The sequence below is a fragment of the Drosophila busckii genome, unplaced genomic scaffold (assembly GCF_011750605.1).
Source record: "Drosophila busckii strain San Diego stock center, stock number 13000-0081.31 unplaced genomic scaffold, ASM1175060v1 hic_scaffold_46, whole genome shotgun sequence".
In the NCBI taxonomy this organism is placed as follows: Eukaryota; Metazoa; Arthropoda; class Insecta; order Diptera; family Drosophilidae; genus Drosophila; species Drosophila busckii.
In genome coordinates this window covers 60,395-82,451 of record NW_022872756.1, presented here as the reverse complement: position 1 = coordinate 82,451, position 22,057 = coordinate 60,395, and the positions used below count along the sequence as shown (strand labels likewise).

The 22,057-nt window shown below is 35.1% G+C and overlaps 1 protein-coding gene across 1 annotated transcript in view; it reads left to right on the top strand.

Annotated features, from left to right (window-relative positions):
• The first annotated feature begins 4,471 nt into the window (after nucleotides 1-4,471).
• LOC108608419 overlaps nucleotides 4,472-22,057 on the top strand; it is a 36,665-nt gene continuing 19,079 nt past the window's right edge. The window contains exons 1-3 of the mRNA XM_017999781.2: nucleotides 4,472-5,178; nucleotides 17,613-17,912; nucleotides 20,231-20,336. Coding sequence (XP_017855270.1) covers nucleotides 17,654-17,912; nucleotides 20,231-20,336 — 365 coding nt within the window. The 5' untranslated portion in view covers nucleotides 4,472-5,178; nucleotides 17,613-17,653. The remainder of the gene's footprint in view (nucleotides 5,179-17,612; nucleotides 17,913-20,230; nucleotides 20,337-22,057) is intronic.

The window sequence follows — 22,057 nt, the reverse complement described above, 5'->3', positions numbered from 1 at the left end:
TTATTTAATAGAATTTTTAAGAAACTTTTTTAAGTCACTTAAATTATTTTATCCAATATCACTTTAACCTCCTCCTTAAATATTTTAAACCTCTCGCTTAGTATTTATTAACCACTCTATTTTAATATCTCTTTAGCCTTTTTAATTCACTTAAATTATATTATCTAATATCTCTTCTAAACCTCTCGTTTAATATCTCTTTAGCCTTTTAATTCACTTAAATTATGTTACCTAATATATTTTTAAGCCGCTCCTTTAATATTTGAAACCTCTCGCTTAATATTTTTAACCTCTCGTTTAATATCACTTTAGCCTTAACTATTTAAAAGCTTATTTAAGCTATAGTGTAATATTTAAAACTAAAATCATATTCAAAATTCTATATTCCTTTTGAAATTTAATTATGCTTATAGCTTTTCATAGTTAATCTTTTATGCTTTGATTAAACAAATATTTTTAACAACTTGCTGCAAATCTTTACTAAGAGATAAAATATTTAAAAATTTCTAATGCTTAGTTAATTTTTGTTAAATGCTTAATTGCTGTCAATTAAAATAAAAAATTTGTATATAATTAACAAGCAAATTAAGTAACAAATTAAATCAAATTTGTAGTGTAATTATGCTTAAAGCTTTTAATTATTGATAATTGTAGTATAATTATGCTTAACGCTTTTAATTATTGATAATTGCTCTAAAGACTTTTCTTAAGCCCATCAATAAATATTTGATTGTATAAAATATGGCAAAAATTAGTTTATTTAATTTATGTTATGCTTTGCTGTGGACTTCATTACAATAATTTAAGCTCTTGTTGTATATATTTCCATAACTATGCAGCATTGAAGTAAAATAGATAATTTCTGTTTTAGTAATTTCTAAAATATTTGCTTAATAATCTTAATAATTTACTGCACAAGGTTCAATGGCATAGCAAATAGTCTAATGCATATGTAGCGAGAGAGAATTTATTTGCAACAATGTTGTGGGGGCAAACAAACAAATCATATAGTAGGCTGGCAGCTAAAGAATCAATACTGAATAAACAGAATGAATGGCATTGGGCAAAAGCCGCATGGCAGTCAACCCGTCAATCGAACGAACGGAGTGTCAGTCAGTCAGTCGAATAGTGAGTGAGTCAGTCAAGTTGTGTGCCCATCATTTGCCTAGCCTAGCAACAATTGATATACGCGCACGTGAATCGAATACAAATCAAGAGTTGCAACTGTAGCCGAAGCGGAAGGCAGCAGAGCTTTGAGACTGCGGCACGCGTTAAGCTGAACTGAAGTTCAGCCCAAGTGTTTAAATATTAATACAACAATTTTGCTTCTTTTTTTTTTGTTGCCAAGGAAATGACAAATGCACAGCAGAGAGCTGAACGCTTAGCGAAATTTATCAATTAGCAATTTATCATTTATGCAAACAACTGATAATAACCCAAACCATAACTCAAGCCAACAAACTGTTGCGCATGCGTTTGCATTGTTTGCTTGTTCGCCAAGCATAAACAAACAGCCAAACAAGCAGCCAGCCAGCCAGCCAGCCAGCCAAAGGAGCTAAGAATTTACACAAAAATGCAATCAATGAATTGCATTGGATAAATATACAGCGAAGCAGGCAAATGAAATAACACAGACGACATAACAACTGGCGCGTTATCGCATTGGAAAAATATTTACACAATTCGATAAATTTATCTCAGACACCAGAGCGACTTGAGTTGAGGCGCAGCTGGCTCAGGGCCCATGGCCCAGGTTAATAGAGTTGTGTAATTTTCATATTAAGCTGTCACTTGGCATTTGTTTGCTTTTAGACAAAGACAAACAATAGCTGAAAGGGAAAGAGCTAGAGGAAAAGTAGAGCTGCGTCAACTTGTTGCTGTTGCAACAAAAGAAAATATGGCTATAAATTCTAAATATTTATAGCAAAAATTTTACATTTCTTGAATTGTTAATAATTATCAAAAGCAGAATTTTTACATTTCTTTACTTATTTAGTATTTTGATACACAATTTATTAACTTCAAATTAAATGCTTAAAATAATTTTTATAAAAAAATATATAAAGCAAATATAATTATAAAATATATTGCATTATTTAAAAATATTTGCTCCTCAGAAATAATTATTTATTATCAATTTACATTATATTATGTATATTTTTAAGCTATACTAATATATGTATTATAAAATATACATAAGTATTTAAATAATAATACTGGTAATAATTTTTTACGTTTCTTTAATTATTAAAAGTTTTGATACACAATTTATTAACTTCAAATTCAATATTTAGAATAATATTTTTAAGAAAAATATATTTGGTAGTCAAATAATATATAATTTTTATATTAATACTCTATGTTATTTAAAGTTAGCTGCGACTAATTTTTTAATGCAATTTTTTCTCAGAAGTATAAAGACAATGTAAACAATTATTAGAAATAAAGCAACGATTATATAAAATATATTCAGTTCAAATATAATATTTAAATATGAATATTTTGAGTTCGTAAAATTTATTTAATTTAAGTTAGATTTAAATTCCGTGTATTAATAATAATATTTGCCTTGAATGAATTTTTACTAGATTCTAATTAAGTTGTCTTGTAAAAATATTTCACTAAATAAAATATTTTGTATGCCTACGAAACCTTCAAAAAATCTTCATTACATGTAGGTTATATTTTTAATTCATTGAATTTAAATTATTTTATTGCTTATAATACACAGTATATAATACTTTTTGCAGACCGTAGTCAGCAATTAAACCTGAAATGATTTAAAATATTTATGACGTTCTAAGGCCAAAAGCAAACAAATTTGTAGCATTGCCTATACGTTGGCAGCTGATCTAATCTTAATCTCTTCAGCATGCGCAGCAGTGGGACAAGTATGTCAACGAGTTGAACAGAAAAAAAAGAAAATAAATAAATAAAAAAATTCGAAAGTGTTTGCCTGAAGCTTGAGGGGAACGTATCATAAACCAAACCCTGTAGAGCAAACAACATTATGTGGACGCACCAATCAATCAAAAACCGAGAGACCCATAGCCATAAAGCGCATTACGATATCATCTACAACAAGTGAACGGGGGCCAGTGTCTGCTACCCGCATCCCGAAGATAGAGAGAGACTCGCGACTCTATCTGAGAGTTTGTATCGCAAACAGAACTGAGACTGTCATAAATCATTGCGAGATCGCTGCTGCTCTCTTGCGAGCAAAATCTCTGGCGGGCATTAAGCTGATGCCACATTATATGACAAGTTGCGGCGCGTTACGCACATTGTTGTTGTTGCAAGTATCTCTATCTGCAGCTTGTATCTGGCGGCGCGCGTTCGTGTGAATATCTTGATTAATGCGCGCGGCAATTATTGAAAATTCATCAAATTGACGCAAGCTGTTGACAGTGCTCAACAATTTATAGTGAAAAGAAAGCAAAATATGCATAATTTTATAATAAATTAAATAATTATTGTTGCTCAATTTCATTTAAATTATTGCAAACAAAATAAGCAGCGCGCGCTAACAAAATTTAGTGTTAATTCGTTTCATGCCAATGGCAGCGCAACGTTTCATTTCAATTACTAGGGAACGAAATGGAATTGAAAACTCTTATACTTGCTTTTAAGAGCAAAATTTCAAGTAGTTGGAGCAGAGAGAACGCGTTAAGTTTGAAATTTTATATGAACGAAAGCAACTCTTAAGTAAATTAATATAAAAAAAAAATAATATAATAAATATGTAAAAACTATATATAAATAAATCATGCATTACAAAAATTATGTACATTAACTATGCTGAATAATTTAAATAATTGAGTAAATAATAATTTATTAAATATGCATATATTTTAATTGTTAAAACTAAATGTAAAGTATAGACAAATTAAATAAATGTTTTATTTATTTTAGTAATTATAAATTTTAACTATATTTTAAGCTTCCAATACTACAATTGATTAATAATAATACAAAAAATCACATTCATAAAAAAATTATTCAGTTACTTTTATAACTGAACTAAATATTTAAGCATAATATATTTGTGTTTGAATTAAATACTTGAAAAGAAGTTAAGTTATAACAAATTATAAAATAAATATTTTTGATTGCAACAGCTATAGTTAAAATAAATATAAATTTAAACAAAAAATAAATAAGCATAAATAAGGAGTATTTGATATTTATTTAAAAAAACAACCATTTAATATTTATATTTTACTATTTATTTGTTAGCAACAAAATTGAAGTTGTTATCACAGCGCGCAATAAAAACAAACAAAACAAGATACACAGCCAAATGCAATCCACAAACAAATAACTGCAGTTTCAACTTAAGTGTGCGCTCTTTCTCTTCAGCGCTTTTACGCTCTCGCTCTCGCTCTCTTGTGCTGTTTGCCATCCACAAGAAGTTGGGCTCGTGTTACAAGAATCGAACTGTGTGGCGGCTTCTGAGCAGGTTTACAACATTCGTTGAATTCAATCGCTCGTCAACCTTCGTTCGGCGCGTTACAACAAGCGTAACAAGCAGCAGCAGCAGCATTCGGTCGCCGTCGCAGTCGCAGCAGCAGCAGCTAGAAACGTCAGCGTCAGCGTTGGCGTTTTGTTGCAACAATACGAATTTGTCGGTCGCGCGTCTTCTGTGGTGGTTGCAACCAGTCTCAACGCCAGTTCAGTCTCATCCCAGCGCTCGTGACGGCAACAACAACGTCCCAGTATAACGCTTAACGGTATCTCGTCGGTTTCGGTTTACATGACGCTGAAATTCGCGTGCGTGCATTACAGTTAGCATAACTGTTTGGCAAACAAATAAAAAAAAAAGTATCTCAAAGTTAAGTTGCAACAAAATGCGGCAACTTGGCAACTGCCGCAAGGCGAACCCGAAATACGTTAAGTGAACGCGTTTAAACAACAAAATAAAGTGCTAAACATATCAAAACAGCCCACAAGCTATCAAAACCAAGTTTAGTGACAACTGAAAAAAAAAAATAAATGAATACAAAAAAGCAACAACTGCATTTAATTTGCATTTAAAATACAAAAATTCTTTTGAGATTTTCAAAGTGTGTGTTTCAACTATAAAAAAATAAAAACATATATACCATGCTATGTATGTCAGCTAAGGATATAAATATATAAAAATTTTGTATTGAAAATTGCAGCTAATTTTCAAACTAGGTAAGTGCTAAAAACAATAAGAAAAACATAAACAATTGCAGCAACAACTGTCAGCTGTTGCTGTTTTTCTATAATTTATTTTTATCACCGCGCGCGTTAAAAATTTTAAGAATTTAGTGCAGCCACTAAGCATTAATTAAGCAAAAGTCAAACATGTCAACATGTCAGGCTAATCAAAATAACCTGTCGTATCTTATGGCTCGTAAAAAATGCCACAAAACAAATAAAAGAAAACTCGGAAAACTTGATATGCATTTTCCCTAGCAGTTTATCAGTCGGCAGGCAATTTGAAAATTTTCTGTTGTTTGCTTTGATCACTTGCCAGTTAATTTGTCTCATGAGCAAATTAGTTTTGTTTATAGCTCAGCCCACTGTGCGCGCATGCATAATTAATATCGTGTAAAAATCATAATTGCTGCAATTAAAATTTATGTAAACAACTTGCCACAGACCAAGACAGCAGCCCCGCCGGCTGTAATCATCATCAAGATATCTCTTGAAGAACTTTTCATTCAAATTAGCAGCAGAATTCTTTGCTCTATGTAAACTTTTATTTGTGTTTGCATTTGCTTGTTCATAAAAAAAAAATGTTGCTCAAGTTGCAATAAATTTCAATCAGCTTTATAGCTTAGATTGATTACAATTTGATTGCATTTATTTAATGCAATAAATTGAAGAAGTTGTAAATTTAGTAAGCATTTGATATATAATAATAATAATAATTAGACCTCGGATATAGTTTGAAGAATTAAAAGAACTTTTCATTCAAATTAGAAGCAGTTTTTGCTCTTTGGATTATTTTATTTATATTTGCTCAAGTAGCTGCTGCAGTAAATTGAAATCAGCAGCTTATTGATTGATTGATTGCATAATTGATAATAATAATTGTAGGCAAATAGTGCTTACTATAATGTTAACCGAAATTTGCTTGTTAACTTAACTTTCAATCAACAGCTTAGATGAGCTTCAAATTTAATTTGATTGTATTTAATAAACAAAATAAATTGCTTAAGAAGTTGGCAGTGTAGCAAATCTTAAGTTTATAGCATTAGAAAAAAATATTTATATATCGCATTAATTCAAATCTTGTATTTTGTTAACAAAATTATTAAAAACTGTGTTTGCTTAAAATAAAATTTTCTGCACTAAATTTCGTTTGGCAGTTTATCAATTTAATTTGAAATTCAATTGCAAATTTAAAGTTTGGAGCAGCAATTTGATTTGCAGCTAAATAAATAATAATAATTAGTGCAGCTTCCTTTATTTAATGCAAGTGTTGTTAATAAAATGCAGATACTCCCACCAATTTCCAGTTGCATGTCTAAAATTTATGCTCATCTCAGACTGCAGCGCTTTGGCCTGTTGCCGCAGCTGCCTTCACATACGCTTGCCACAATGTTTCGGGTTGTTGCCGCTGCTGCTGCTGCTTTAATTAATTAGCATCTAACTAAGAATAATGTTTCCTGCGGCCGACTGTCATAACTTGGCCGCCGCCGCAGTTTATTTGTGACTGCGGGCAGAAAGAAAGATACACGGCTGAAGATACAGCTACAGCTACAGTGACTGCAAAGCAGCAACGCACAGGTGCCACAAACTCTCACACACACACACACACACGCCCACACTTGCCCCTGCGCTTAGTCTCAATTTTTTTCGTGTGTGTTGCTTCTCGCTTTTTGAAGAGGGCCCAGGCCCATGCACAGGCCACTTCTCTAGGTTCTGCTTCTATTTCTTCTTCGCTATTTTATTTTTTTTTATGGTTTTGCTACTCTATGTGTGTTAACTTGTAAAAATGCAGCGGCAGTAAAATTATTTCTAGCTCTCTGTACTTGTAACACACAAAAAACCAAAATGAAAAAAAAAAATAAATTTTCTTTCAAGTGTTGTGGCCTGCTAAGGTAGCCACTGTTACTTATGTGTGTGTGTGTTTGTTTCTTAGCATGTTGTTGAGAATTTTTTCCTCATGTAATGACTTGGCGCCGGCCTTGCTTTTGTTGTTATTCTTTGCTATGCTACGCTATGTTTTTTTTCTTTTTTTTTTATAGTGTTGTTGTGCCACAGCTTAAAGCCCATAGCCTGAAGTTCTTTCTGCCTTTTTTCACTCTTGTTGGCGCTTAATTAGTGAAAAGTTGCTGTTAAAGTCTTTCAAATATTTCAAGTTGTCAGCAAGGCTTTGAAAACAAAATAAATGTGTGCCGAGAGTGCTCGGGAGAGAGAGAAACTCGGAGCAGGAACCTATTAAGTGTACACAAATGCAAGCAAAAGTTTGCTTTAGACCTGTGAGGGAGAGAGGTAGAAGTACAATGGGCCATAAATGCTCAAAGCGCCAAAGCTTATTAAAGCGAACGCGCAGTTGTGTTAAAAGTTATAGAAAATTTTAGATTTACCTATTTTCAGTTTTTGTTGGTGTTAAATAAATTTACTTGCTTAGCAAATTTCATATTTTTAGAATTTAACCTTCTTCTTCAGTAATTTTATTTAGTTTTAAATATATAATATAAAATTAGCTAGTCCTATGTTTACCAAAAATTTAGGATATTAAAAAAAATTCTATTAAATTTCGCAAACTTGAAATTTGTATGCAATTCATTTTGAATTGAAACCATAACTTTTATATATTATAATATATAATTATATAATATTTTACTCAGGTAGCTTTGTGAAAATTATAGAAATATATAATTAAAATATATATTAAAAAAATCACTTATTGAAAATTTATACTAATTTATGTAAACTTTGCAATAAACTTAGTTGTTTACAAATAAACTTAACAAGCTTAGCTAATTTAATGTTTATTGTATTGATTAGTATGCATTTTTATTTCAACGCTTTTTGCTCATTTAAAAATGTTTCTCAGGCTTGGGTCGCACCCTTTTTTCTCAGCCCTCTGTCGACTACATTAAGATTTCCTTTTTAGTTTGCATTTTATAGAAGCAACAAAGCGTTGCTTGATAGCTTCTTGATATGCCAGTCGACCCTTATAGGTTCATCAATGTATTGCCCCGATATGTAAATAGCTATAGACACACTGAGAATTCGTCACAACATTCGATGCTCCCCTAGCGGCGACAATTTCGTTGAGCTAATTAACTTTCGGTTACAGTTCACTGCGCAAATTTGCGACGAGTCTTGAAAGAGATTGCAAGAGAGTAAGAAAGAGAGAGAGAGAGAGAGAGAGCATGAGAGACAGGAGCACGTTGCATTGGCATATGAAGCATATTTAATTTGTATTTAGAGTAAAGCGGAAATGAATCGCCGCATTCAAGAGTCCCGCATGTCAATCGGTCGGTCGTCGTCGTCGTCTGCTTGGGCCTTTGTCTGTGCACACTCAACACATTGGACGTCTGTCCGTCCGTCTGTTCATGTGTGTGTGCGTGTGTATTCAAGCAAGTCTTGAAATTAGCCCAGCAGACAACACAAAACAACATTTTACGCATCACAAGACAATAAAGCGTCATTAGCCAAACTAAATATAAAAAAAAATATATTGGGCTCATGGTCGAAGCCCAGCCCAGCCCCAGCATATCCATCAAAATGCGGGAAGACTCAACTGGGTTTCGGTTTCGTTCTAAGTTGCCAAATGCAGTTGCCAACAGTTGCAAGCGGCTCATTAATCAATGAGCTGAGCCCATTGCTCACACCCACACGCGCGCATATTTTGAAAAACTTTTGTCATACATGCAATCCAATTTTTCACAGTCAACACACACACACAAACTGAAACTTGTTTCCATTTAGCTAACAAAATACAGAAACTATTATCGCTGCTGTCCAGGCCTATGCAAATGTAACGGTTGTTCCCAGTTCCCAAGCGTCTACTCAACGCCACACGCCAGGTGTCAAAAATTGTTAAAACTTGTCATTCCAAATTTAACTGAGCGAGGGGTTGGCCCATTGGGCAACTCAGATGGCCAAACATGTTTGCGTAATTAGAGCAACTGATGTGCCGAGGGTTAAGTGCCAACTGCTGTTCCTGCTCCTCGTTCGTTCATTTTGAAGTTGGAACAGCCAAAAAACTTAAAAAGGGTTCTTACATTTAATGGCAGCCTGAAAGTAAATAGTTTATGCTTCATTTTGTTATGAAATAATAAATTAGATATGCAAAATTTTGCATAAATCACAAAACTTCATTTAAGTTAAGCCAAGCTAAATTGTTTATGTAACAAGCGCATTAAATATTAATAACTAAGCATAATTATTACAATTTATGTTAAATAATTCTAATACAAAATGCAAACTGCAGTCAATAAAAATGTTTATAAAATAAAACAAAAGCTTTGCTGCTACAAAATATTTGTTATTGCCCATAGCCAATTTATTTATTTATTTACTTGAATTTATTGGCTACAGAAGCAAATAAATGTTAAAAATTATTTAAATATTACAAATTTTATTTAATTACAATTTAACAACTTGTCTAAAACTTATTTAAAGCATAGATTGAGTCAAAATTGTTAATACAACAAAGCAATAAATAAAGAAGCGATGAATTTAAATGTAAAAAAAATGTTGCTGCCAGAAAACTGCCAGAAATTTACAAATATTTATATTTTTATAGATGAAATTGTATTTTAAATTGTAAAATGGCTTCACAAAATTGTTTAAATATTTTATTAATTTTTTGGCTTAATAAAATTTATGTATGCATTTTTTTTATTGCTATTATATACTTCCAAGTAAATAAATATTAAATAAAATAGCCTTAGCAATAGAACTTTTCAAAAGATTCAGCTACGTCGCGTTTTTCTTTGAAACTAGTCATAATATTTGCTTTGAGTTTTTTAAGCTGGATTACGGTACATGCAACAAAGTAAACATTTAATGCACACATTGCCTTATAAAAAAGCTGGCAAGCTAATAAAGCCTTCCTGCAACCGAAAACGCAGCAGTAGCAACCACAACAAGCAGCAGCAGCAGCAGCAGCAACAGAGCAAACAAGCGTTAAATTTTATGACCACAAAGCCCAAGCAACGAACGGGTTAATGTTAGAGCCAAAAACAAAAGTAATGCCAAACAAATGCCGCTTTTCCGGTCAAGCAAAAGCAAAGGGAAGCGAGTGCGGGGGAGGAGGGGAGTTAACATAAAATAAATACTGTGCCCAACTGTGTCACAATTGTCTGGCTACATGATTTCTATAATCAAATGCCAACTGCCGCTTTGCTGTACGTTGCACGTGCAGCTTGTGCAGCAAATAATAATTTGTGGTTAGGCTATAGCCGATTGTAAGTCATTTGGCTAATTGCAGTGCATTAAACAGAAAATGTGGCCTGCGGCTAATGGGCAAGCAAACAAAACAGAGTCGAGGCGAGTCGCGTCGCGTTTGTTGCTTAGCGTATGTGTGATAAAAATTAATCAAGCGTTGCTAATACGTCTGCCGTGGCAATCATTAAAAAAAAGAAATACATATGTGAAAACAATGAGCAGACAGAACTGAACTGAACTGCACACTGATGAGCAGCTGCCAAAACCCTTTATGAGTAAAAAATCGATAGAGCTTGGGCTCTGCCCACATATCCTGGGCTACGCTTCGCTGCTCGGCCTAACGACTCACTGTCTGGCCTGAGTCGTCGTCAGTCGGCGCTTCGCTTTTGTGTGTCTTCCTGTCAATCAGCGAGTTATTTTTGTTGTTGTTGCTGGCAGTGGCACTTACTACCGCCTCTCATTGTCAATGTCGACATTGTCATGCTACGCAAATATTTTTACATATATTTTCATAAAAATTGTGTGGCCCACACACGTCACAGGATGTTGCACACTTTAACAAGTCTCAAAAGCTTTTGGTACCCCTCGCTATGTTTTTTAAAGCATTTCAGCTTGCATATTTTATATTTTCTTATCCTTTTGCTGACATGTGTGTGGAAGATGAGAAGCTGTGCACTAATTTAATCCCCAGGCGCTGCTGGGCAAGCTACAGAGATTTTGCTTAGCTCGCCAAAGCGTGAAACATTTTTCTGCGCAACCTTGTGAACTTGCCACATAGACAAGTCGGCATAGAAATTCAATATTGCCTGCTCTGCTCTCTCTCCCTCTCTCTCTCTCTCGCTCTCTAACTGCTATGCTAATGAATGGTTTGGCGCTGGGCGTTGGAAAGGTCAAAGGGGACAGCAGCGTTGTCTCGTCTCGCCTTTTTATTTATTTTTCCGGCTTCCTGTTGCCTGTACCGAGCCTCGTCTCGTTTTCTTTTTTTTTTTTTGCCTGTTTGCGGTTTGACACAGCAACTAAAAGTATGCAACACTTTTTTTCGCATGTTGCTTTTTGCATATTTAATGGCCATGGGGACAGACAAAATGGCGGCTAGCTTACATTTTGATTTTGTTTTTTGTTTTTTTTGTTTTTTCTATGCTTTGCTGTTTTATTCGGCGCACAGTACTTTGGCCTTTTGTGGTGAGGCGTTGATTTGTGGGCGCTTTGCTGTTGCCTCTCGTGTCTATTTGCGGTTGAAATGTGGGCGTGCTTACGTTTTGGGCTTCCCATTTCCTTTTTTTTTGTTTGTCTGTGTTTATTGCTGATGTGACTTTAATGAACTTGGTACATGTCGAAAATCAATAAGGCAGGTTCTTTAAGTGGCTCTTAAGCCGCCGCAGACAGCCAAGAGACACAGTCAAGACGCGCGCGAGACTCTCCAAACCGACGTCAGTCCGTCGGAACTGAGAACTCTGAGCTTGAGTGCGGCCTGACAGTAACAGGCAAATAAAAACACACACAAGCATAAAAAAATAAGCATGAAAAAGTTGTCAACTGTCTTGTTTTCCTACAATGCGCTCGCTGGCTATGCAAATTTTTATATATTTCGTTTGCAAAAGCTACACAGCGAGAAAATTTGAGCGAATATACAATAATTTGAATGTCAAAGCGAATATATAATTTATAAATTTTTGTATTTAAAAAATTTTATAATTAAAACAAAAAGCTAACGCTTAAAATTTCAAGCTGTTGCTTAAATTATTATTTTTTGATTACAAAAATTGTGTTACTTCAATTATTTTAATAGCTACTTTGTTTACTGTAAAAAATAATTAACAAATATTTTTTTATAGCTGAAATTGTAAAATAGCTGCACAAAATTTTGTTTAAAAATTTATAACGCAGTAAAAATTTGTATTATTAACAGGAAAATCCCTTTTTAAATATTTTTAAATAAGAAAATCTTCTTAGGTAAATTCTCAACTGAACTGCATATCGTAACATTTTATTCTTTGCCTCTTTTTCGCGCTGTGTATTAAGTCGTACTTTATGCTCAACTCTCAAACTTTTAGTCTTTCATTAGCTCGCTTGGCCAGCTGTGGCCATTATTAAATCATCAAAAGTGTTGGCCATCAAATGTGACAATGGTCTGTGGAAAACGCGTCGAGAGTTGAGTTTGCTGTCTATGTATGTGTGTAGTGTGTGTGTGTGTATACCTTAGAGAGTTGCATGTTGTCTTCAGTTAGACAGTTGCCTTCCGTTTGGTCTACAGTTAAAGTTGTTGCTGTTGCAATTGCAATTGTTGGTGCCCAAGACGGTCACATAAATTAAACAACTAGGGGAATCGAGTCGTAGTTCGTAGTCGGTCGCCCCACAGTCGCAGCCAAGAGTTGTCGTTGACGTTTCCAACTGTCTGCTGCACAGTTGATGGATTATATGATGTAGCTGTCTGTCTAGCTGCGAGTTGCGGGTGGGCTACTACCCGCATGTTGGCTTTAAGCTGCCAACGCTGCAGACATATGCGATATATATATATATATATATAGTATATAGCTGTGTGGCAGCAATCGCAGCCAATTTGTCTGCTTAAGCAGCAGGCTCTGGCTCTGTTAAGCTTCCCTATTTAAATGCTCGTCTCGTCACTTGCGCAACGCTTGATTAGCGCCGCTGAATTGACACAAAATTGTCACTAGCGTGTGTGCAACACAATTTGCTGCACTTGTTCCCCGTAGCGCATTTAACTTGCAGATCTTCGACGCCTACTCAATTCCCCGCTCAATACTTCAACGTTCTTGTCTGTGTGCATTTTTTTTAGTAAAGCTGCCACGTCAATTGCTTAATTGATCAATTTAATTTGACACTCATGCTCTCTCTATCGCTCTCATTGAAGCTAAATATTTTTCTCGTAGCAATTTTCAACTCGCTTTTTGTATTTCGATTTATGCAAATTGTGTGGAGAGCCATGTGGCTCACTCACTATAAAAATATATATAGCTTATGCTCCCTTCTTGGTCTGCTCTACTTTATTTTCTGTGTGTGTTTCATCAATTAATCAATTTTGCTTGTTGTTATTTGTGTTGCGGGCAGCAGCAGCAGTTTTAGTTGTTCTTTTATATTTCGAGTTAATCAGGAAGTTGAAGCGACGACGAAAACACATTTTCATGTTCTAAAATTTCAGCACGCGGGCCAGCAATTTGTTTAGAACACACACACACACATATTTACCTTAATATGTGTGTGTGTGTTTGTCTTATTGTGTTGACATTTGAATGAAAAGGCTTTTGATTGATGAGCTGTGACCCGTTTAAGGCAAAATCAGCGCTCATTAAACACAGTTAAAGCAATAAAACTGCAGACAATTGTTTATTGTATATATCTTATAGCTAAGTAGTCAGATTTATGTAGAGTTGAAGACACTTACGCCAAGCAAGCTGAAATAAAAACATAAAAAGTTTTAATACATTGAATTGATCATAAAATGATAAATAACAAACTATTCTAAGATTAAGTCTAAGCTGCTTATAGCTGCTCTTAGAGTTATATAATAATTGCATTTTAATTTTCTTTAGCTAGTAGTGCTGCCTTTTATAAATAATTATTTCTCTGAATGCCACTTCAACTGCCTTTTGGCTGCAAATTCCGCTTATTCTCCGCCCTAATTTGAAGCCTTTGCTAACGAGGCTTGCATCAGTTTACATGCAACTGCTGCTGCTGCTGATGTTTATCTAACAAATGTGCCACATGCCGCATACCTGGGCAGAGGCAACCTGAGCAGCCTTATCGACCGAACGACCAACCATTGACTCCTCCGCCTGCACAACATGCATGCAAAAAGAAAAGAAGAAGAGCAGCTAGTAGCTAAGAAAACAGCACAACACAGAAATGAGCGCAACGTCATGCAGCAATTTGTCACACAGTTGCAGCTGCTGCTGCTGCTGACTCCCCCACCACCCACCACCCACTTGTAGCTCTAGCTCTCGCTCTAGCTTCGAGTGTCTGTTTGCTTTTGTTGGTTTTTCCCTTGACGCTTGTCAATAACTCAGCGCTTAATTGCTCATCTTTCAACGTCGCAGGGCTCGTTGGCTCTGCGGCGCCCTTTGAGGCAGCACAGGATGCCAACAAATTAGAAAATTCTACACTGCACACAGCAGAAAATAAATGCGCGCCTGTCTACGATCTGGCGATCTGGCGTAGATCCGGCTATCCGACTATTCGCTCTGCCTGCCTGCCTGCCTGCCACACAATGTAGGTTAAATTAATAGTGACACTCGCCACACAAAACTTGCTGCGAGCTGCTGGCCAATTGCACCTGGCGGCGCTTTGATACCCGCAGCAAGTTTTAGCTCGCGCGTTGTTTATTTTTGCTGCGCATAGTTGCATATTTCATAAATTGAAATGTACAGTTAGTTAATTACACGCTCAATTGGCTCTAAAAGTGGATATTAGCCAGCCAACGTCGAACCGGACTCCGCGCTAGCCACGTTCAATTTTTTTTTTTGTTTTCGTTGCATTTTTTTTTAATGCTTGCCATAAAAGATTTATCGCTCAAAATGCTTGAGAGGCGTTAAGAACCATAGCCAAAGTAATCAGTGGCATTCACAGTTGGGAGTTGCAGTTGCAGTTGCAACTTTTGTGCAGCAATTTGTGGATTATGATATACTAGCTTGCCAAATTGCGGAAATGCCAGCGCCAAAGGTTAGACTGGGGCTAAATCTAAGACATAAATTGCGCGCAGCTTGAAAAAATAGTTTGTAATTTAAAGGGTAAGCTGTGCAGAATTTAAAGTAATTAGTATTGAATATAAAATTATTTTTTAAAAAGCTATATCGAAATATTGGGCAGTGGTTAAGATAGTATAAAATATAAAATAGACAAATGTAAATTAAATTAAATTTTGCTCTAATTTCTATGTAAATAAATAAATTGTAATAAATAACAGACACATAAAAACAATATACAAATTTTTAAGAACATAATCAAATAATCAAATTATGAATTCTAAATTTAGGTATATTTTTTTAAACTTTATAATCAAACAAACAGCTTTAAAATTTTTTTTTCAATAATAATTAACAAACAATTATAAACAATATAAATATTTAAAAGCAATCAACAAATAATCATTATCAAATAATCAATAATAAATTCTAAATCAGATTTTTTGAAATTTAAATATCACACAAACAGCCTACTAAATAATTTTTTTTTTAAATAATAATTTAAAAAAGGCTTCAACAAATAATTCAATTATCAAAATAAATTTTTCTTTAAATTAATAATCGCACAAACAGCTTAAAAAAATAATTTACTATATTAATTAATATTAGCCAAGCACTAGACAGAAAATATGCTGCGGCAACTTTTTCTTCTGCTGCCTCTTCCTCTTGCTCTGGCACGTTTTGAAGACAAGTAGCGAGTGCTGCTTACTTTCAACTCGACTCATTGTGAAAGCAGCCACGGAGCACTTGAAGTCCACAACACTGAAACTTAACTAACTCTTAGCATCAGTTTGGTCTGTCTTAAATATTTAGCCAGCAATTGCAAGCTGAATGGCCACCAGCGAGTTCTTGGCTCAAACTGTGAATGAAACTAAAGAATAATAACAAATGCGTGGCGAGCTGTCGTCGTCGTCATCGCATCGACAGCAGCAGCAGAAGCAGCAGCCATAACTTCTTCCAGCTTGAGCTTGAATGAATGCAAAGTGAATGTGCGTGCTGCTGAGCTGACTTCAGTTCACTTCACTTTGGGATGACTTGCTGCTTTTGCAACGAGCATTATTTTGCAACAATTTCCTCATGTGTGTGTGTGTGTGTGCCCCACACTGAAAGCAAACATGTTGCTGTAAGCAAACTTACCCCACTTGCTGCCTGGCCAAACTCCATTAACTGCCCCCCAGCCAGACCCGCCAGACCCGTAGCCTTTGAGCCAGTTTCCGCTTTAATTTGCAAGCTGGAAAGCCTCGACAGCTGGCGCAGCAATTTAAAGCAGAAGCTGCAGCAAATCTCTCTCTCTCTCTCTCTTTCTCTTTCGCTCTCTCTTTAGCTTTATGACATGCCCTCGCATATATTTAGTTTATGCAAAGCGTGCGGCATAGCAAGAAAAAAGGGCAAAAGGTAGCGCACAAAAGCAGGCGCTGCAAAAAGGACATTCTAACGCCCCCTAACCCACCACACCCCTTGCGGGTCCTTGCAGCTGGCGCTATGTTTGTGTTTAGTTTGCAAATTTCTTTTGATGTCTTTTAATTTTAATGAGTTGCGATGTGGGCAAAGACGACGGTGGCTACCCCAAGCAAAACTAATTAGAACTGAAGACGGCGGCACATGCAAAAGTGTGCGCATAATAGAATAAGCAACAAATAAAGCGAAAGGATGGAAACTTGCATTTCAAACTTTGTGAGAAGCGCATAGAGAGGCGCAGCTTTAAGCTGACCTAATGTTATGCACAGAATTTTGAAACTTTAGCCGTACAAATTTACACAAAATACAAATAAATTGTATACTAGCTATTTATTAATTGTTATTAATGTTTTTGAGAAGCGCATAGAGAGGCGTTTCCTAAGCATAACATGCAAAATCAAATCTAAAGTAGGTTTAAATTCATGTTAAACATAAAAGTTGTGCTTAAACTTATGAGCAGCGCATAGAAAGGCGCAGCTTTAACATGTTTCACTGTCATAGCCAAAATATAGTATAAAACAGTTAGAATTCATATTAAATTAACAAAAAATAAAAATAAAATATATTTACAAAGGTATTCCAGCTAGTGAAAAGCACATAGAGAGGCGCAGTCTTAACATGACATGCAAAAAACTAATCTTAAACTCAATACAGCAATAAAAGTAGTACTAAAGCTTATGAGAAGCGCATAGAGAGGCGCGGCTTTAATCAAATCTAGTATTATACAAAAAATTTGTAACATGTAGCATCTAAATTTATATAAAATACAAAATTATTAGAGAGAGCTGCATATGAAGCTCAAGTTTATATCATTTATGTTAAACTAACCATTGAGTGTTTGAACTCTACTAAAAATGTGTGTTATGTATTTAACGCCTATGAGGCTTAACTTTAATTAAATATATTTACAAAATTGTTAAATTAAACATGTAAATCGCTTTTGTTACCAAAATCCAAATTTAAATACAATAAAATGTATTTTGAAGCGCTGCTAAATGAAGCTCTAAATCTTTGATGCTTATCCAATATTTTATGCATATATTTATTTAAATGCCTTGCTTATCTTTCCAGATCTCACGGCAACTTAAGAGTTTCTCTCAAGAGTTTCTCACATGGCGAACGGCAAAGCGCACAACAAAATGATGCACAGACTACAAACGACAACAACAGCAACAACAACAAGCAAATCAAGCCACAACATGATGCTCTCCCGCCAGTGCCTTTCCAGCTGCAACTGCAACCCGCGCCTCACTCCCCCCACATTTATTCAGAGTCGAACTCGTCGACAGTGGAACCTTAGCCTCTTGGCATTGATCATTGCCAGCGGCGCTCTAATGCTCAATGCGCCAACAATTGCGGCTTTCGATATTGGTGAGTGTGTGTATACTATTGCCCTCAACTGTAGTTAAAATCTATTGAACCTTTGATCCGACCAAAGTCAACGTTCATTAACCGTGAAGCGCCAGAATTCTCTACTTTTTTGCTTTCTTAACTTTAATTGACATTGAAAGCACATTTTTTTATATGCCACATCATTTTGTGGCACAGCGACAGGCCGCACAGCTGGAGCTCACCAAGGGGGCCAAGAGAGCGCTTGTCCGCTTGGCTCATTAATTGGCATATGGACATTTATATGCGGACTTTAAAATCCAGACGCAGCTCCAGGTTCCAGTAGTTGCAACTTCGCTTTAATGAAGCCATACAAGTAGCCAAAGGGGGGGTTGGGTGGTTGGCTTGTTGGCTTTATAGCCAGTTTGAATGGCTCTGGCATGTCAGCGGCTCATAAATTTCTATGCCTATTATGAAAAGCAGTGGGGACGAGCAGCATTTTGGGTGCTCTCAAGCTCTGCCCTGATGGACGGCACAAAGCCAAAGCGGCAAATGCGAAGACTTTCAAAAGAACTTTGAGCCCCAACATACAATAGCTTAAATATATATGTGTGTGTGTGTGTGTTTTGCCCATAATTTTTCTGTATATTTAAATTGCTTTGTTTGTCTAGCTATTGATTTTTAGCAATGGGTTAAGCTGAGAGAAAAAATAATAATGATGCAGGCTTTAAAAGTAAATTATGGGAAAGAGCTGGGTGTGCAATTTATTTGATTTATTTTACTGATATGAAACCTATGACAAGCTAAGAGATAAGAATTAAATTTATTTTGCTTAAAAACACTCAAATGTTTTTTTATGTAAGACCTTTTATAATATTTCGACTTTAATGTTGTGCAATTTTTATGAAAACAAAAAATAAAATATAACTACAGCTGCATTCGTGTAAATTACTACTAAATCATTTAATGTATTTATATAGATATTCTTATAATTTATATTTAATTTTTTTTTTATATTTGTTTGAAGTATAAACTCTTTGTTAATAATATTAGCAAAATAGTGAACATTATTTTACTGAAGTATTCCATTTAAATTACTGAAGTATTCCATTTAAATTGACATTAAATAAATAAAATTAAATTTTCATTGAAAAATCTCATTTTATTTAATATTGCTTAATATATTTATTGCAATATGCCAATGTTATTATTATTTTTTCTAAATTATTGTTAGCTACCTATAAAAAATTCTTTTATTATTGCTTTAACTTAACGTTTGGCTCTGGCAAAGTAATATCTTGTTTATCTGTCTTGTTTATAAGCTACAAGCAAAGCAAATAGTGCATATAAAAGAGAGTGAGTGAGTGAGTGAGAGAGAGAGCTATATCTAGAACTTTTGCCTTTGTCTGTGGGCAAATCAAATCTTGTTCATAATATTTATAGTTAATCAAGCAAGCCAAATACATAAATGCGAATTTATAAACATGCTCGGGCTCTCTCAGTCTGTCTGACTGTAATATTTGCACAACTTATAACTCCAAAGCGCCCAACTCCACACACATAAGGCAAACAAGCAAATGGAAGTGCCTCAACATCAGCATCAGTTGCTGTTGTTGGTTGTTGTTGTTGTTGCAAGTTGAACATGCAACAATTTTCCAAATGAATGCACTTGCAATATGCAACCGACTGAGGGACTGACCCCCAACCTAACCCTGGCCACGACTTCACTACACATTAGCATTGCCAGCTATCAAACCCAATCAAGTGCGAATGCAAAGAGCCACAGCCCAGCCCAGCCCAGGTTCACTCTCTCGCTGCATGCGTGTGTGTGTGTGTGTGTGTGTGTCTGTTTATTTATAAACTTCTAAACGAATGCACGCACCTTTGGCTGCACTGCATCTCTCGGCTGGGCAAACTGGAAGCTGATCCATGCTGTGCTGCCTGAGCAACAAAAGTCATGTCAAATCAGTGTTGATTCTGGCGAAAATGTCAGCAGGCAGCCAGACAAGCTAGACAGAGCCCAATGGCGGTGGCACATATCAAAGGCCAACCAGACTCGACTGTAGACACGACACGGGTTTGGGTTTGGGTTTGGGAATTGCAATCGGTGGGGCAATAAATTAAGTAAAGCAGTTGACGGTTCTGCCCGTTCTGGCTTGACTTTGGCAATGATTAAGTGTGCTGCCTTATTTTAAATGTAGATAGCACCAGAGCCTGGGAAACTGTTAAAGGCTCTACTCCCACTTTGCAGCGCATGTCAAAAAAGTCAAATTGATGCTTGACTTGCTTTGATAGATTTGGCTAGGGCGTCAACTATTAAATCTAAAAATAATTCCATATTATCTTCTATCTATTTACAGCTACATGCAACATGCCGCTGGGCATGGAATCGGGCGCAATAACAGATGCTCAAATTACAGCTAGCTCAGCTCATGATACGGGCTTCGTTGGTCCACAGCATGCAAGGTAAAAAAAAATTCAAAATTAGTTATTTATGCAACAATTTTGTCATTAGTTTGTTGTTAGCGTATTCAATTCAACGCATAAATCTTTATAATTCTCAAGATCAGCGCGCGCAGATAAAAAGCAATTTACACAAGTTCGTCAGCTTTAACTTTTGCATGACAAAAGAATTTCGTATTATATGTTGAACTTCATCAAAAGCCAGTCTAATCTATTGTAAACATAAAGTTTTATGTTATCTTTTAGTTTTTATATGTTGATCTCTCATACACAACTCAATCTGCTCTGCCACTTAACCCTTCTGATCTTAGCTTTAGTTGCTTTCAAAGCTTATCAACAATGCGTCCATTTAATTGCTAATTTTATAGACAACTTCATTAGCGTGATAAGCGCGGCAAACGAAATCAAAGCGCTGCCAGAAATAAATAAATAAAATAAGTTTTTGTGCTGTAGATACTTTGATATTTTTATAAAAAAAATAATAAATAGGGTATGTTGAAAATGTATTGAACAGGCATAAAGTAAAGCGAAACTGAGTCAATTGAGTATGTATACGTCTGTATGAGCTGCAATAATTCAAAAACTATAAGAGTTAGAAATTTGCTATATAGAAACTTCTATAGTCAATGCAGCTTAAGTTTATTTTGCATTTAAATTTCTAACTTTACTTGACAAATCGCAAAAAAAAATCTATTTTCAAAGTATCAACAAGTCGAATGTGCCCATTAATTATTAAACATTTTTTTTTTAATAGTAATGTGCATTTTTCTATCTACCTAAATATTTTTAATCAATTTTAAAGAATAAAAATAATTTAATTTAATTTTTAATTCTTTATCAAAGTGTATTAACAAGTCTGCTGCACCCTACCTTAATGCCTTTTTGCATATCTCAGGCTTTACAAATATTTTGGTAAGCAGCTAACGCCTTTGCTCGATTTCAATAGCTAAAGAAATAAAACTCATGCATATGCAACGAAGATCAAGCAAATGCTAATTAAATGCAATTTCCAAAGCAGCTGCTGAAAGTTTGATGAAATTTTCGTTTTGTTTGTTTACATTTTATTGATGCGTTTGATTTTTCAAAACGTTTTATGTGCAGCAGGAAGTTTGAGGCAATGTTGAGCGGAAGTTTTGCAATTGACTTTGCCAATGATTGATGAACAGACTGACGCAGGCAAAAGTAATTAGCAGGCAACGGCTACAAAAGCCACCAATAAAGTAAAGCACTCATTTAAACCATAAACATGTCAATTACCACGTAAGTTACGGCAGAATCAATGCAGACTACACACACGTGTCTTCACTGGCTGTTATAATTTTGCTGTCTGCGTTTATAGACGTGCACTTAAAAAACACTCAAGTGCAGGGCTAACTGACAGCCACACCAGATATACCCGCTATATATATAAATAGCCGACCGACCACAAAGGCAACATTAACATTAACCCTTTATGGCGCTGGCACTAAAGTAAAAAACCACAAAACGATGCGTGATGAGCACGTTGAGATAAACAAAATACACTCGAGAGCTGCAGCTCTTAACTGGAATTTTGTGTTGCGCCTTTGCTTTGTTGCAAGTCTTTAGCCTGCATTTGATGTGTGTTTACCTGACTCGAAGCTTTGGGCTTTTGGCATTGACAGCGCAATGTGTGCTAAATCAGCATTCGAAAATAATTGCCAATATTTAGTTCATTTAATGAAATAATAATCTAAAAAAATCAA